This window comes from Monodon monoceros, unplaced genomic scaffold (assembly GCF_005190385.1).
Source record: "Monodon monoceros isolate NGI ecotype Baffin Bay Population unplaced genomic scaffold, NGI_Narwhal_1 Super_Scaffold_2, whole genome shotgun sequence".
Classification (NCBI taxonomy): Eukaryota; Metazoa; Chordata; class Mammalia; order Artiodactyla; family Monodontidae; genus Monodon; species Monodon monoceros.
In genome coordinates this window covers 95,541,546-95,560,832 of record NW_021703776.1, presented here as the reverse complement: position 1 = coordinate 95,560,832, position 19,287 = coordinate 95,541,546, and the positions used below count along the sequence as shown (strand labels likewise).

The 19,287-nt window shown below is 37.4% G+C and overlaps 1 protein-coding gene across 1 annotated transcript in view; it reads right to left on the bottom strand.

Moving 5' to 3' along the window:
* The window catches only part of CNTNAP2 (contactin associated protein like 2), a 2,079,227-nt gene extending 2,060,552 nt beyond the window's left edge, over window positions 1–18,675 (bottom strand). The window contains exons 1-2 of the mRNA XM_029233017.1: window positions 18,442–18,675; window positions 17,991–18,319 (exon numbers count right to left, since the gene is read on the bottom strand). Coding sequence (XP_029088850.1) covers window positions 17,991–18,087 — 97 coding nt within the window. The 5' untranslated portion in view covers window positions 18,088–18,319; window positions 18,442–18,675. The remainder of the gene's footprint in view (window positions 1–17,990; window positions 18,320–18,441) is intronic.
* Between the last annotated feature and the right edge of the window lie 612 nt (window positions 18,676–19,287).

The following is a 19,287-nucleotide window of genomic DNA, read 5'->3' as shown; positions in this document are numbered from 1 at the left end:
ATAAAACAGTCATGAATATTTTCTCTTATTGCTAATTTTTATTATTTGAAGAGATAGGGACCAGTGATTTTTTTCTCACTAGTGTAACCCATTTTCCTTTGACCTCACCTTCTATCTTCCTGTTTGATGGGAACAGGCAGAAGAAGAAGAGGCACACAGATGATAAAAAACCATGAGAGGAACTCTGGACTTGTTTTAAATTTCCCATTGGTAAAAACAGAATGTTGAGCTTTTTCACCCTCTCCTTTGTCCTTTTTCTGTAAATGAAATGGGAAGTCCTCCTCCCTTTACTGAAAAAGAATATTCAAAATTTGAGGAGAGGAAGAAACAAATATTTTCCAAGTTGGTTGAAAAGATTATATCCTAAATCCTTAAGTCTCTACAGCCAGGGATTTGGAAATTCCAAACTGTGAAAATAAATATCTAATACATATATTCTACCAATGTCAGACAGAAAGTGATGAATAAAGTCACCTGGCCTGACTCAGGCTGGCTACAAGGCAGGGCCTGGACATGGCCCAAGCGCTCTCCTGAGCCCCAGGGAACAGAATGACAAGAATTCACTAGGAACTATTGACAGGGCCTTAGAATATGTCTCAGAATATAATTTTCCAGTAGCCAACTTTCTCCGTCATTTTTATGATCCTATCATTTCCAATTCCTACCTTCACGTAGCAAAACATAAATGTTAATTTTGCCTGGGCCTTTGTGAGGCAAGTACATAGCTTTTTTTTTTTTTTTAAATAAACAAATTTATTTTTTTTAAATACCTGAATTATTAGTTACTCATAAGCTCACCAGCATGGGAAGGACTCTTCTAAACCCTTTCTGTGTTTGCAGACACATGGATGTACCCACAGACACAGACCATACGAGTTCCCATGTTTCCAAGCATAAAACATAGTATGCTGTACGTATAACTTCGTAAATAGTACTTTTCTCTTAATAATGACTTAACGAATGGATGTCACTCCGTACAGAGCAGCTCCAATCACCATCATGATATGTGCTTCTTTTTCTGCACATGCACATGTTTTCCTGGGAAAATGCTTTAGTATAAATAAAGTTGCTTTCTAAAAATATTTACTTATAAGTGTTTTCTACCTTCAGAGAGATTATAAAACCCTTCAGGACAGAGCCCCTGTCTCCAAAGTCTTTACTCCAGGGCTTACCACAGTGATCTATTTTCAAAAGACCCTCAAATGTTTCCATTGACAATGAAAAAAAATGTCTATAAACAATTTCAGCTGAACCTCCAAAAATCCTGAGCACTGATTTTCAGGGTCTTAAAATAATATCACTGTTTGATTTCCCAGCTTTCTAGCTATTTGGATAGTCACATTCAAAAATGAAAAAAAAAAACTGTCAAATTTCTTTTTATACTTTCCATCACATTTCAGAAAACAAGCTTTATACCATCTGCCCATATGGCTGACAAGTTACAGTAAAAATGTTTATGCTTTTGGATACGTTCCTCGTGCCCACAAGCTCTCTAATTTGCAAATGTTGTGGTTTTTCAGAAACATTTGTAAGGTAATTGAATACCTACTACATTGTAAAACAGGCTCTCCTAAATAGATTAATTATTTTACACTGCTTGAATAATTTCTCCCTTACTTTTTAACATGAGCATACTTTTAAAATAAATGACTCGCGTACTAACGTCGCTGTGTGTAGAGTATAGCCGTACTTATGTTGTTATATAACAAATGATAAATCCAATTAATACAAATGATATATGCATTACTTCTTTCAATTAAGTCTTTCTTAATATATTTGAACCATACTGTTATCTCACTTTTTGACCATTTACATGTGGTATTATGTGAAAATTAAATAAGATACCTTTGCTAATTATTCCAAATGTGTCAGCTTCCCAAGTAAATTATGAAATAAATGTCTGAGGCAATTACACATAATTTTGCAATATCTACATAGTCTTATCTAGTATTATAGAAGCTATATAATAAATATTGAATGCATTAAAAAATAACAAAATTACTAAGATTAATCTACCATCATGTGCCAGTCACTCCATATCCTGTATTTAATCCTTCTAGCAAGACTTTCATGAAGGTACTGCTATTTCATCATTTTAAATATTAGAAACCTGAGGCTCAAAAATTTAGATAATTTGTCCATGGTCACTGAAGAACTAAGCCAACAACCAAACCCAGTCTTTCTGACATGAAAGTCTGTGCTAATAACCACTATAAGATATTTTCCAAAAGAATATGTAGATTCTTTTAAAGAAACATTCACACTTTTACCAAATCATGTCAACACATTTCAGCAGGTATCCAGTAGAAAAATAATTTTCAGCAATGACTACAGAACATTTTATGACAGTGATCTTTATTTTAGGAGCTTCTAGGATGAAGATACCCTTTCATAGTAAAGGACTATTTATTTCACATATTTAAGGAGATTAGCTTTGACAATAGAGACCTCTTACCATAGATAATAAACAGAGTCAGGAACCCTGCCATAGAGAAGACCCATAGTATCTGAAACTCATGGGCGGTGAATACATACATAAATATATAAATAAATAAACACATACATACATACAACACCCACATATAGTATTCTGATTTTTATTTGCTTCAGTGAAGACTGCCTAGCCAAATCTGCTGTTTTACATTAAATCAAGGTAGATTCCAACTACTTCTAGTTCATATAATCAATTAACGACTTAGAAAAACAAAACAGCAAAACAGAAACAGATAAAATTTTCCATAATATTTAAAGACTGAATATACTTTAAAATGGCAATTAAGAAAAACCTTATCCCCACACACCCTACATCCAAATCTATGCTGAGCATTCTATGTGTAGTAATGTATATACTTTTTTTTTAACATCTTTATTGGTGTATAATTGCTTTACAATGTTGTGTTAGTTTCTGCTTTATAACAAAGTGAACCAGCTATATGCACACGTATATCCCATATCTCCTCCCTCTTGCGTCTCCCTCCCTCCCACCCTCTCTATCCCACCCCTCTAGGGGGACACAAAGCACCGAGCTGATCTCCCTGTGCTATGCAGCTGTTTCCCACTAGCTATCTATTTTACATTTGGTAGTGTATATGTGTCATTGCCACTCTCTCACTTCTTCCCAGCTTACCCTTCCCCCTCTCCGTGTCCTCAAGTCCATTCCCTACGTCTGCGTCTTTATTCCTGCCCTGCCCCTAGGTTCTTCAGAACCTTTTTTTTTTTTTGGATTCCATATGTATGTGTTATTGGCAGATAGTGAAGTCCATTCCTAGAGTGTAAGATTTTCTTTTTTAAAAAAAATTATATATAACTCACATATAACACCATATTAGTTTCCGGCATACAACATACTGATGAGATAGTTGTATATAGTATGAAACTCTCACCACACCAAATCTCGTTAACATCAGTCACCGCACAGGTACAGAACTTGTTTTCTTGTGATGAGAACTTTTAAGAGCTACTCTATTAGCAACTTTCGAATATGCGACACGGTGTTATTAACTAGGGTCACCAGGCTGCGCATCACATCCCCAGGACTTATGTATTCTATAACTGGAAGTTTGTACCTTTTGACCCCCTTCACCCATTTTGCCTTTGTCCTCAACTCCCCACCTCTGGCCACTACCAGTCAATTCTCTGTAACCACGTGCTTGATTTATTAATATATTGTTTTTTAGGTTTCACATATAAGTGAGATTATGGTGTTTCTCTTCCTCTGACTTATCTCACTTAGCATTATGTCCTTTAGGTCCACCCATGTGTCATAAATGGCAAGATTTCAATCTTTTTATGGCTAAATAATATTCCAATATATCTTTGATATATATATCACATCTTCTTTATCCATTCACCATTCAATGGACACTTAAGTTGATTCCATAACTTGGCTATTGTAAATAATACTGCAGGGCATATATCTTTTCAAATTAGTCTTTTCGTTTTCTTCAGGTAAATACCCAGAAGTGGAATTACTAAATCATATGGTAATTCAACTTTTTTGTGTGTGTGGTACGCGGGCCTCTCACTGTTGTGGCCTCTCCCTTTGCAGAGCACAGGCTCCGGACGCACAGGCTCAGCGGCCATGGCTCACGGGCCCAGCCTCTCCACGGCATGTGGGATCTTCCCGGACCGGGACACGAACCCGCGTCCCCTGCCTCGGCAGGCAGACACTCAACCACTGCGCCACCAGGGAAGCCCTGGTAATTCAATTTTTAATTTTTTGAGGAACATCCATAGGGGTTTCCATAGTAACTGCACAGATTTACATTCCTACCAACAGTGAACAAAAGTTCCCTTTTCTTCACATCCTCACCAACACTTGTTAGTTCTTGTCCTTTTGATAATAGCCATCCTAACAGGTGTGAGGTGATGTCTCATTGCCCTTTTGATTTGTATTTCCCTAATGATTAGTGTTGCTGAGCATCTTTTCATGTACTTGTTGGCTGTTTGTCCTCTTCAGGAAAGTATTTATTCAGATCTTTTGCCCATTTTTAATCAGACCGTTTGGTTTTTTTGCTATTGAGTTGTATAAGTTCTTTATATATTTTGAATATTAACCCCTTATTGGATACAGTAGTCCCGCCCCTTAACCACAGGGTATACATTCTAAGACCCCCAGTGGATGCCTAAAACCATCGATAGTACCGAACCCTATATATACTATGTATTTTTCCTATATATACATATATACCTAAGGTTTAATTTATAAATCAGGCATAGTAAAAGATTAACAGTAACTAATAATAAAACAATTATAACAATATACTGTAATAAAGGGTCCATAACTTTTGCAATTTGAGGTGCAACATAAAAATTAGAATGAATTTCTTTTTCCTTCTTCACAATTTCACGGATAGAAGACTCATTATTACCGTAGGTTTTAGCAACCTCGGCATATTTTCTTTCCTCAATAAGTTGAAAACGTTCACCTTTTGACTTAAAGGAAGCACGTTATGGCTTATCTCTGGCATATCCGAACTACCAGCATTGCTACTGTTGCACTTTGGGGCCATTATTAAGTAAAATAAGGGCTACTTGAACGCAAGCACTGCCACAGTCAATACAGTGAATTGAAAACCGGGACAGTCAATCCGATAACCAGGTTGGCTACTAAGTGATTAAGGAGCAGGATATGCTGGACAAAGGGGTGATTCATGGCCTGGGCAGGACAGAGCAGGATGGCACGAAATTTCATCAAGCTACTCAGAATGGTGCCCTATGTAAAAGTTACCAATTGCTTATTTGTGGAATTTTCCATTTAGTATTTTCAGACTGCAGTTGACCTTGGTTCACTGAAACCTTGGAAAGTGAAACCGTGGATAAGGAGGGACTACTGCATATGGTTTTCATATATCTTCTCCCATTCTGTAGGTTGCCTTTTCACTTTGTTGATGGTTTTCTTTGTTGTGATGAATCTTTTTTGTCGTCCCACGTATTTATTTTGCTTTTGTTACCTTTGCTTTTGGTGTCAGATCTAAAAAAGCATCACCAAGATCAATGTCAAGGAGCTTACTACCTATGTTTTCTTCTAGGAGTTTTATAGTTTCACGTTGCACATTCAACTCTTTAATCCATTTTGAGTTGATTCTGGCATATGGTGTAAGACAGTGGTCCAGTTTCATCCTTTTGCATATGGCTGTGCAGTTTCCCAAACACTATTTATTGAAAAGGCTGTACTTTCCCCATCATATGTTCTTGGCTCCTTTGTCATAAATTAATTGACTTGGCTGATAGTCAAGTTCATTCACAGAGGGTAAGGTTTTCTTAATGCTCTTTTTTTTTTTTTTTTTTTGCGGTACACGGGCCTCTCACTGTTGTGGCCTCTCCCGTTGCGGAGCACAGGCTCCGGACGCACAGGCTCAGCGGCCATGGCTCACGGGCCCAGCCGCTCCGCAGCACGTGGGATCTTCCCAGACCGGGGCACGAACCCGTGTCCCTTCCATCGGCAGGCGGACTCTCAACCACTGCGCCACCAGGGAAGCCCCTTAATGCTTATGTTTAACAAAGCTGGTAAAATATATATTATTCTCTTATTAAAGATAATAAATGCTTATTCTCTATATTTTGTCCAGCAAAGATTTATTTTCTCTCTACTTGCTGATAAACTATTAAACAGTGTCATTTACTCTTTCAAAGCTTTATTTTTGTCATATGTTTTACAAAAGACTTGTTCCAAAATCACTAGATACCTCCCCATCAGGGGGAGGTCCAAACTTGGCCAATGTGGGAATTGCATAGTTGTCCTCTTCTGCTTGGAACATTCTTCCTCTCTTCTTTTCTTGCGTAGTTTCTTCCCATCCTTTAGTCTCCAATTAAAAGACGTTACAAAAATAATAAAATAAAATAAATAAAAATGTACAGTTACAATACATTTTAAATTCCAAAACTTATGTTTTGGGTGATGATATAATCTCCGTAAAACTGAAATACTTCAGATCATTGTATACAATAATTATATAACAATAAACCATGTTTCCATGATATGAAGACTACTCAAATTGCAGTAATATTTTCCTAATATACTTTGGGCAAAGAACAGATAATAAACTGAAATTCAAGACTATGTTGTCTTTCACTTTGAGCAAATAGATGTAAATTAGCCTTTAAAGTAATGTCAAAAGCCCTGTTACTTTTAAACGACAGTCCTCTGAAATACTTATGTTTCTTTTTTTTTCTTTTTTTGATTCATACAGACAGGTCAGTTTCAAGGCAGTATTTTTATAATACGAGGATTACTCCTTACAGAGAACTTTATTGTAACTACTATTACGTTAAAATTATATTACTTCTGATTACAATGTTTTTAGCTATAAGAATACAACTAAGGAAAGAAATCCTTACTTGTTGCTATATCCTAGCTATTTGCACAATTTATACACAGAACTAACCCATCAATTCAATTCCATTATATTTAACAATGCTTATATACCTAGAAATGGTATAGGTAATCTGGGGGATATAAATAAATATATATCATAGTATTTTCTTTTAATTGATATATTAATTAGCTATTTACAAAAATAGTGACTATTAAAATTGTATTTAATCAGACTTTATGATATCTGTCTTCAAATACTTTATGGCAGTAGAATATGGGGTAGATATTAAGCTTTTATTACCTTAAAGCCCAGCTAGAACTAATGTCAGGAGTTTATGAAAATGTAGAATTTTGTGTTAGTATATGGGATAACTTGACAAAAGAACTGTATAAATGTGAAATCAGTAAGCTTTAAATTTTTTGAGCATCCTTCTGCTTTGAGTATTCTAAAAGGGAGGTAATGGACTAATTTTATATGATAATTCAATGCAACTAGTACACTACCTAATATAGTAAAAGATGTTTATTGAAATCTAGTTTTTTTGATACAACTACACCCTTAAATCTATTAATCTAAGAACAAAATGTAGGCTGTGTCTGTGCAAACTGTGGGCTAAGAGAAATGGGAGTAACCTGGACTTCCCTGGTGGCACAGTGGTTAAGAATCAGCCTGGGAATGCAGGGGACACGGGTTCAATCCCTGGTCCGGGAAGATCCCACATGCCGCAGAGCAACTAAGCCCGTGGGCCACAACTACTGAGCCTGAGCTCTAGAGCCCATGAGCCATAGTGTTTAGAGCCCATGAAGCCCCAGCGCCTACAGCCTGTGCTCTGCAACAAGAGAAGCCACCGCAATGAGAAGCCTGCGCACCGCTGCAAAGAGTAGCCCCCACTCGCCGCAACCAGAGAAAGCCCACACGCAGCAATGAAGACCCAATGCAGCCAAAACTAAATAAATTTATTTTTTAAAAAAAGAAATGGGAGTAACTTGTGTTATGAGTAGGCAGTGCTAGGGTATCACTGTAAAGGATATAAATTTTGAAACAGATTTTGCTGGATGGTCAACTTTGAAAAGGCAAGGCTGGAGGATATTTTTAAGGATGTGGTGCATCATGTACAAAGTTTCAAATGTAGGGATGAAAAGAGTTAATTCAAAATATAAACACATGGAATATAAGTGCCTACTTTTTGTATTCATCAAAGGATATTTTTGTTATATTAAAAATCAAAATGAAATTCACTGACATTCTATAGCAACTTTGACAATATCAACTAATATGCTGGATTAATACACACTAAATATATGTAATTATCAAGTTTCTCTGCAACTACCTCTATCATTTACAAGATTTTTTGACAATTTAAGCACTCTATTTAAAGTACCTGTTAGGCACAGTAATTATTTTGTTGACATCTGTCTTCAATTTGCATGCAGATTACAGGTATTTCTTTGAAGAAACGTGTTTTGAAAAGGGCAGTCATGCTTGGCTTTTAACAAGTCTGATCAACCATACGGCTTAAGAGAAGTACAGAAAATGCTACAAAATAGAGCCATGTAGGAAAAGGGTTGGAGAAGTTGTAGAGCTTTCACAGCATGGTTTCATTATTTCCCTTGAGATGGTAGATTAATATTCATCTATAAACAATGACAAACAAGTATCTGTGTTTTATCATTGAAAATAACTTTTCTTGCCTTCCTTTAGTGTCAGCAATTTGGGTCATTTCTCACTTCAATATCAGATAACTGAAGGTAACTTGCATTATTTTTCATCACTCCATCCCTTTTAAGTTCAAATAGCAGAGAAACTGCTTATTATCAGCTTGATATCTTGCCTGCAATTAGACCAAATCACCACAGGGAGGTGATGGTACCTCTAATCTGCTCCAAAGTTCTGAGGTTTGGGCCATATATTAGATTTTTCTAAATCAGCATGTATATAATAGGAAAAGGCATTTCGGGAGGGAACGGAATGTAAGAAGGCATAAGAGAAATGTGATTAGAAACAGCATGTTGTATTAGAGAAGTTGCAAGGATTTCAGTATGGCAAGGTTATGGGGTGCAAATGTTGGGTTAGGGGGAGACTATATTAAAGGGACAGACAAGAACCAGAGAAGTGGAGCACAGTGCCAAGATCTGTGATTTACAAAAGGATTTCTGGCATAGATATCCATGATAAACTAGAGAAGAAACATGAAGAGCAAGGAGGCATACTAGGAGGCTACTAAATTAATGCCGGAGGGAAATGCTGAAAATCTTAACCATAGCTGTGGTGACGGGGATGGAGAGAAGGGAATAGATACTATGGATATTTTAGCACTAGAACTGACAACTATTTTTGAGACAAATATTTTCCCACTGCCATTAAAGTAAAATAAGTTTTCCTCTTGACAAGACTCTCAAGAAAAGTTTTACGGTTTAGACATCACGTGAAATTGATACTCAAAACAATGGTTATAGATTACACAGGTATCATCTTTTAACCTTTAGTCATGGCAATAATATTTACAGTTCTGGATACAGACTGCAAAATTTCCTGAGAACCAGTTTAAAACAGCTTTTATTCCTATCTGACAAAGCATTTTAACAAATATTTTCCATAGATTTAAGTAAATATTTTCACCACATGATTATTATAATTATGCTAATAGTACCCAAAAGATAGAATTGCATTGTAAAATCACTTTATTATGAAGAGGTAGAACATAAACAACATTGTCTGCATTATTATTTAATGTTATCATTGAAATTTAAACATTATGATAACAGGTTTCTTTCCCCTATAACTCTATACAAGAAGGTAATTAACCCTTAAAATATTGCCTAGATGCAAGCTGAACGTCAGTATTAGAGAACTGGAAATCAATGACGTACTATTTCACTCATCCAGCGGCACTATGGTTAAGAGCACCGGCTGTAGGGATAGACCATATGGGTAGCCTGGGCAAGGTACTTCATTTTTCTGTCTGCCTCAGTTTTCTTACCTGCAGACTGAAGCATTGTTGTAAGGACTAAATGAGTGAATACATCTAAAGAGTAGTGCCTGACCTGAAGTCTGCAATCCACAAATATGGATATTCATATCAACTGGCAACAATTTTAAAGCATAATAAAGTCTATTGATGCCTGAAGTTCTGGAAAAGGGCACTAACTGATTGGTGCTGAAAATGTAATGTTATTACAGATTTCTAGAACTCAATCAGGAAACATTTATTAAAGAAAAGATATATATTTTTAAACTTTTTTTTTTTTTTTTTGCTGCATTGGGTCTTCGTTGCTGCACACGGGCTTTCTCTAGTTGCAGCGAGCAGGGGCTACTCTTCATTGTGGTGCGCGGGCTTCTCATTGTGGTGGCTTCTCTTGTTGCCGAGCACGGGCTCTAGGCACACAGGCTTCAGTAGTTGTGGCATGCGGGCTCAGAAGCTGGGGCTCATGGGCTCTAGAGTGAAGGCTCAGTAGTTGTGGCGCACAGGCTTAGCTGCTCTGTGGCATGTGGGATCTTCCCCAACCAGGGATAGGACCCATGTCCCCTGAGCTGGCCAGCGGATTCTTAACCACTGTACCATCAGGGAAGTCCAAGAAAAGATATGTACTTTTTGATCAAGCACCCCAGTCTTGGACATCAATTCCACACAAATAAACCCATCAGTATGTAAATATCTGACAGAGGCTGCTTATTTTTGCATTCTTAATAGTAGAAGCAATGTAAATACCCAATGATGATACACTGATATTTTTGACACAGTATTATCTTTGTCAACTGACATGATAAAATGGTTATTCTTAATTCCATACTCCAGACAGCCAAAAAGCATAGCAAACAATACTAGCATCTGCTTTAAACTAGCCATGAGGAACCTACCTGCTACTGTCAAGATATCTGAGTAAAGCTCACATATACTACAGATGTGCATGAAGTAAGATGAAACTGTATTCTTGGAGATTTCATCACTACCAGTAGAAACCTCTTCTACTGTAAGGCAGATGTAAATTCTTCTAAATATTCTTTCCACATGATAACATTTAATATTAATCGTGTGATTTCACTAACAATGAGTGTATTTTCTCACTAACAAAAGTCCGCTGAAAACCCTCCGGTGATGATACCATACATGGCATAAGTAAAAAATAAAGTTTTATTTTATAGATCAAGTCTCATGAGATTATATGTGGTTGTCTGGTAGGTTGTGTCCAGAAGGATTTGATTCTGTGGCCATATTTAGACTCACTGAGGAAAAAAATGATAGATTAGCAACATTTGCCTTGATGGTGGCATCAAACTCATGTGTTATTGTGACTACAGGCATGTAGGGAGAAACAAAAAGTCTGGATCACGTTTTCTTAGATCAGTTGACATTAAAAACATTAAACTAATAGCATATTCATTTAATCACCTGAAAAAACTGATATTCATATATGATTTTCCAGACATTATTTTTGTTTGTATCAAAAATTTTTCAAATAACTACATACATTCTATAAATTTCAAGCTTAAATTTATTAACAGGTAAGTAATTTAATGAAGAACAGGTCATTGTTCATGTGTAATTAACACATTTTAAACAAGCGATACCCCTAAAATATGCTAAAATTTGGCCACATTACATAATTAGGCTGATTTTTTTTCATGTAGTTCTTCCGTTCATATATTTTGTCCAATATCCGAAAAGTATCTATAGAGTATATGAAGGTAAATATTTACTTATAAGGTTGTTTAATAACGTGGTTCCCATTAAGTAAGAGACGAATGCCTAGAAAAATGAGTTAACAGAGAGATGCATTTTAATCAATATACAATTTATGTTAGCTCACAATAAGCATTTGAGTCTGTATGATTTACAAGTAATAATAAGCACCTTCCATTTTAAGAGAATATTCTTACAGATAAATGTATTCTTTGGCAAAGCATGGTATTTCACCACATAATAAACTGTCTTGTTAATTCAGAGTATAGGTATTTACTTTGCCCATGTATTCCTTTTAAACAATACTATATCTTACAGAAAAACCCAAACAAACTTTTTGGCCAACCCAATATAATTGAATGACTTAGCTGACATTGTTATAGTGGCTGGTAGAAAATTAGGGGTCAAGGCCAAATGTGTCTTTTTATGTCCTTTTTCAACATGACTCTAACTGCATAGAAGTGAGCAAATCCTTGTTGAATTTAATTAAGCTTTACGTAACTTGATTCCAATGTAGATGCACCACACAAGACCGCAGCAGGGAGCCTGACTTTGAAGGCTAACCTTTATCACCATTTTCTATGATACGCATTGATCACTAAGACCACCAACCCAGGGCAACAAAGCCAGGGTGAAAGTACTGGAAAAGGGAAGAAGAACCTTACATATCTTTGGGGATAATTTTTCCTGGTAAAAAATATTCTCTGGAACCAATTTTACCTCCTTCCTAAATATGAAAACATTAAAGAATATATCACTATGTATGTTTATGAAAGCATTTCAAACAAATGTAAATCACAAGGATAACTTAGACTATGGCCCTCATGAGCTTGCCGGTACTTTTCAGCACTTTTACAGTATACCACAAATGGGATCTCTTCAGCAAGCAAGCTCAGAGCCAACGAATACATCTTTATTTCCAGATTTCCTACTATCAGGGGAGGTTTTAAAATCTGGATGCTATTAAAAAAAAATAATCAGTTACTTCAAGCTATTATTATGAATAGTCTACCCCAAAAATGAACTAAGTAAGAGTTTAACAACCTCTTTTTCAAAATTTACAATTAAGGAAATTATCAACTTGGTCTTCAAAATGCAAACGCCTCCTTTTTTTTTTTTTGAATAATTGACCCAACCCTTCATAATTGTGCAGTAGGAACACGAACAGCAAGTAACTACCAACTCAAGGCATGTCAAATTCACCTGATACTTAAATGGACAACATGGAATTGAATGTGTAGCCACTAACATCCATAACCAAGATGTGTTTATAATGGTAATGTTATTAACCATAGATAAAGAAATGCTTTTTTAAATGTCTCTCTAAAATAAATATCACTAATAGGGCCATGCAGATATGAATAACGAATGAATGAAGAGAAGGGCTTGATGGTCATAGTTTAAGTAAATTCTCCAACTCAACCTCAAAGGGGAAAAAACAAGTCTTATTTCACTGCTGGTTTTTAACCACATTCATCTAGTTCAATACTAAATAAGCTTATTACTGGCAATTTTAATATTTGGGGGTTTGATAGGGGAAAATAAACAGCCCTCTTTTCTCTCCCTGAGTTCTCAATTAGAAAAGAAGCCACAGACGGAGAGCAAATATCACCCTTTACATAGTAATTGCTAATACAGAGGAAAAGTACTTCAATGCGTGGCAACCATGGGATGCAACAACCTTTATTCTGAAATTAAACAGACCTTCTAGCCATAGGAAGAGTTGAACATCATAAGGCTCCTCATGTTATCACGGAAGTTATTGCAGAAGCATAGCCTACTCTTGTAAGTCTTTTAGTAGAATCTATACCTTCTGCAGGCAGCCTGGAGGGAAGAAGGAGGAAGGGCTCAGCTCAACTAGGTCCTTCTCCCAAAGTCACCTAACAGGTAAATCACTCTACCTAACCTGGGGTGGAATTCGAACCGAATACCATTCACTGGAACAGTAGAGATAGAAGCTAAGAATGTTACAAGTGCAGTTTTCTCCACGTAACAGAAAACATTAAGACAGAGAAGGAGGTTGCGCCTCAAAATCCCAACAACATCTTTAGTTGGTCAGAACTACAACAGACAGGTTCTCTAGATCCCAGGAGATGGGAAGATGCAATGTTTTAACTGAGCACCCTGTTAAGAAGTAGTCTCTTTTAAGTTTCTCATTTGAAAAGTTAAAGCCTACCTAAACATCATTTCACCATTACTCTTACATAGTAAGATGGCAAAAATAAACACATAATTTCTTCCAGCAGCCAAATATGGGATGAATATAGAAATATAATTTATTTTTCTACAAGCTACTTATCTTAAAATATGTATTTCTCTAGAAAACTGATAACATTCAATTTCAGATATAGATATAAATATAGCACTCACTTTATTTCCATAACACTGTATTTGTGAGGCTTAAATTATTATGTGCTCTGTTGTTTAACTTAGTACACAGTGATGAATGATAAAATAAAGCACTTCTCAAATCAATTAGATATGGGAAAACTTTGAAATTACACATTTATTTCTTTATCCCATCAATATCAATCACTACAGAGAGACAACATGCAGAAGTTGGTTCTCTATATGTTTAATATTTTTAAGGAAATCACCCACTGGATTTGAAGTAAGAACCTCTCCCTATTCTGTACAACATTTACAAGAAATAAAATCTACTTTAAAAAAGAGAAGCAAGCCAAGGGGAGGCACATCAAATTCTTTTTATGTTTCAATCATGAAAAGGATACATCAAACAAGAAGACTTACTAGTTCACTTTTAAATACTTATTAAGATTTTCTCTGGAAGAATTTATAATTAAGGGAAGTGATTTAAAATCTCAAAGAAGTTACAGACCTTGAAATGTCCTGCCAATTAGAATAGAAAAAAATATTAGAAGTGTGATTTTTAAATATATATGATGCACATCAAATAACTTTGATGTTATTTATCTAAAGATAATATGCTATATGTTTATACCTGTATAAAAGTTAATAAAAACTATTTTGAACTTGTGGATTCATTTTTTTACCTACTTTTTCCATGTATTGATGTTACAGGAGAAAACTTAGACAAAGATCCCTGTTTGCTGAATATCAGTGCCTACAATGAAATCAGGATTATATATTTCTCTCTAGTGAGTAAATAATACTTTTCATTAGTTTGCATTAGGTAAAATAATGTACTGCCTCTTATCAATAAATAAGTTTTGCTAGCCTAAAGCACTTTTTAAGTTAAATTCATTTTATTAAAACAAACTCATTACTATGTACAAGCTCAGTATAAACTAATAGTATTTGCTTTTATATTTACTTATATATTTTATGTTTAATTCAACTATTTGAAAGATACCATTTTAAGGGTGGTATATGAATAAAAGAGAAAATAGAAAAATATACTATTGTTTTGATATTGTTGGTTTATTTACTTGAAATACTTGCACAAAAAGACCTATCTATAAACTTGTAAGCAACTTAAACCCCTTGAAAGACTTGTTAGCAAATATATAAATATACACATATTTTACATATAATAAATATATATCTATATTAAATATTATATCTCTATATATTACATAATATATATTTAAAGGATTTTACCATATGTATGTATATGTATATATTTATACACATTTGTACTTATATATGTAAAAACATATTTGTTACAAAGTATTGGAGCACACTTCTCAAATATGACAGTCAGTGAAATTATAGTTTAATGGCTATATAAAATAATGTAAAGTGACTTTTATCAGAAAGCACTGTTTAAGCCAAAATTTAGTAAACTTTGAGAACAAATTAAATTCACTAAATGTTAGCTCAAGCTCATCATTTAGAACTGTACTGTCAGGGTCTTTCAAATATGTTCAAATAATGCAACTCCCTAAGAGTAAAATATTCCACTTGTGCCCTGTACATACACATTTACAGGAAGGGAGGCTCTACGATTCCATGGGCTCTGCAGCAGCTCATTTCCACTATCTGCCAAGAAATTAAATTCCACTTCTACTTCATCCTAGAGATAAGCTTCTTTAAGGTTTATTTTAGTTCAGTTACAAAATAGATAGTATTAACAGGAACAGCATATGCATATATAGTTCAATAACAGAGAAGAAGAAATAAGCCAGAAACCAATGTATATCTGAAATGGTATTGTTATCAAATTTAAAAATATTACCTGCATCTTCAAAAAATGTCCATCATATTAAAAAGTTATTTAGGGACTGAAAGTCTTAGCATAGTCATCATATTTTAAAAATGGGTACCAAATAAAAACATTACTTTTAGGCTACTTTTTATCTTGTGATGACCTCTCCTGGTTGAGTTGTTCATTATCTTACTTTCATGTAGTTACCATTTTTTCTCTCCTTTGGATGCTTTTAATATTAAGAATTTAACTATCAAACTTCTTCAGAGCTGCATATACTATAAATACAATTTTTCATTAAGGGTAGAAGTATAAATTTAAAGTACTGAGTACGTGGAGCTCATTCTAATCAGTAAAATCAATATCATTCTTATTTATTTAATTCATCTCTAGGATGGGGGCAACTTTGAGTTTTGGTCACAATTTAGATTCAAATGAAAGAAAAAGTCATATTAATTAAGCCATTACACGTTTTCAACAATGAGGAATAAGAGCTAAATAAATAATCTGAATAATTGAACATAACTATTAACTATCTTAAAAGTAATGGTCTCTGCTCTTCCCTCTTCCCCTGTGGCCAAATTCTAAGTTGTGAGAACTAAGAATATATTTCAGAAATAACAACCTTTCCATTCTTAAAATATACTAACCCAATGACTGAAGGTAAGCCATTCTTGACACACGGTGAATTTTTCAGATTGATTCATTATAATTAAAGTCTACAGAAAGATCAGGAAAAACTCTGGCTGTGAGGGCCTTCAATCCGTGAACACAGTAAATTGAATGTATAATGAGCTTATTTTCTGAGGAAGGTGTCAATTAGTTCTATATAACCAGACCTTGACATGGAAACTGAAATTTCATCAGAATAGTTTTCTCAGAATCTAGTAACATGTTTATGTAAATATGAATACCGAGCATTAATAGCTGCACAATTTATATTTAAATCTATAAAACTGACATCAAACATTAATAACACATCATGTTTTTGAGGTTTAATCTACTTTGGAAAAAACTATAAAAATTCGTTTCAAGTTCATTACAAACTTAGATTACCAGTTAGTGCCTTCTCTATCTTTAAATGCAAGGAAAGAGAACCAAGTACTCTACTTCGGAGAATATGTCAAACAGTAATACTGGTTCATCATATGATAATATTATTTAGTAGATCCTTTAGCACAACTTATGAAGTCCTTTTTCAACGTTTATTCTTATCAATATTTACACACTGGGATAAGAGCATTCATATTAACATATGGACAAAGATGCATTAATGAATCCCAGGATATGATAGACAGAAATAGTACTACTTCATATATGAATACTGGAAAACACTAAACTTTTTTTCCTGCATGGAAAACGCTTATTTTGAAACTCTAAAATCTCCATGATGATTCTTTAACAAGTCGTCCATTCTCAGAAACAAGTATGTCTTATGAATATTACCCTAAGATTCCTACAGGCTATCTTTCTAGTATTTAACTCTTTCTGAACCATAGGAGCGCTCATGCATTTCCTCTCTAGATGCACAATACGCACTTCTAAAGCAATGCAGACGATGGGCTGGAATCTTCCATTTCTTTCTACTCTTTCTAACCTCGTGAACAAATGAACAATCTTTTCTAGAAAAACTAGCCAAAACACACAGAGATAAACATATTTAACAGCATCATTTTTTCTGAGAACTCTTTTAAGAAATCTGTTCATTACTGCATTAATGCTATTTTGCACTGACTGTCCCAAGTCCTAGACTGCATTGCACTTAGCTGCCAGAGAATTAAAGCAATTTCAGCTACAATATTGGATTCACTGTCTTCCATTTTAATAAGCAAATACTAAACGGTCATTAACTTGGGGCTGGGGTGGGGGGGGCGAACAGAAGTCCATAGGAGCCCAAAAGACGCTCCTTTTTCACTCCCATAGGCATGCTTATTTAAATTAAAACCATAAATAAAAATAAGAAACTTATTTTTGCCATGTTTTCACTTTTCATTCACTGACCTACCTAAGCAAAAGGCAATGAACTTCCTCTACACAAACACACCAAAGTGGAAGAATAACTCCTAAGACGCTGTCCCCGACACTAATGACTCTAACCAAGCAGTTGCCAACCAATCTCCACGACCAGAAACAACTTTCTAGAAACATCACCAGCTTCAAAAACCCTCTCCCCGCAACCCGGAGCGCGGGGTTTGGAGTGTCCCCTGCTGCAGTGGCCGCAAGTGCGTGACAGAGGAGCCACACACACACATCAGGCTGTGACACCTCAGAAGGCACCTCCGAGTTGGTACCCTGAGGTGGAACATCAATGCGGCACTGAAACTGCTCCAGCGCAGAGCGAGCTCGCGGGAGGGCTACTTACGGGACGTGGCGGGAGCCGTCCAGGCTCTGCAGAGGATGCTGCCGACCAGCCAGAGGGAAAGCGCTGCCCCGCAGCCGGCTCCCCGAGCCACCGGCATCCTTCGCCTCCTGGCTCGCGGTACTCCAAAGGCTCGCTGCGGAGAGATGCCGTCAGTCTCTCCGAGGGGTTCTCGGAGGGAGATGGGCCGTCCTCCGGCACGACCGAAAGCCAAGCCCCTCCTACTTCCTCTTTTCTCCCCTCACCCGCTCCGGGCTCCAGTCCGGCGGGGCTGGGAGCAGCAGGGCGGTCGCAGCCTTCGTCTTCCCACCGCGCGGGTCTTGCCTCTTGCTCTGCGAACCAACGCCAGGGGGAAGAATTCAAACCGAGAAGGAAAGGGAGGGGGGAGCAGAGGAGGGGACACCTACCCCGCCCTCTCCCTCTCGGGGAAAAAAAAAAAAAGAAAAAAAATCACCAGGGGACGAGGCGGAAAACCAGAAGAGCGGAAGATGCAGAAGGAGCAGGGAGCACGCCGGAGACGGCGGTGCTGAGGTCGCCACTGCGGGCGAGCGCTCCCCCGGCCGCTGGGCAGCGTGACTCGGAGGGGTTTCCAGTCGCCTACCAGCTCACATGGAGCGACTGTGTTTGCGCGGAGCGGAGCACGCAGCCGGGCCGGCGGAGGGGCGGGCGCACGCACGGCCTCAGCGCGGCGCGGCGCGGGGCAGCATCTCGCAGGCGGTGCAGCGCGAGCAGCGGCGGCCGCGGCTGGAGGGCTGGAAACGCCGCCGCCAGCAGCGCCTGCGAAGCCGGGCGGCGGACGAGGCGGGGGGAAAACCCTCCCTCCTCTCCCCCTCTCCAGGCCCCTCCCTGGCTCCTCCTTCGCCGCCGCCTGCTTCTCCTTACCTTACCCCTCTGGCTGTCACAAACCTTCCGCCCTGCCCTCGCCTCGCTGGGAAACAGGAGAGAGGAGGAACCCAGGGGCCCGGGTCCCTCAGCTGGGGCGCGGGCCGAGGAGGGAGGCGCGCGCCTCTCCCCGGGCGGGAGGCGGTGCTGAAGTTGGGAATTCGCAGTGTGATCTTGGAACCCGGCTCCAACCCTGACTGCCCCCCACCCAGCTGCAGGAAACACAACCCCTTCGCTCGGATGCCTTCTTCTCCTGGCTCTCCTCCCCTTCAGATAGAGATGGTACAGGCCCCGGGAGCTCCGGCCCCCCGGGAACTAGAATCAGGCGTCGGACTGGCAGGTCTTCCGAGTGGTCCTAACACCAAGTGACGGAGCTGAACATCCCGACTGGAGCAGCAGGGACTGCAGACGCCGCTAA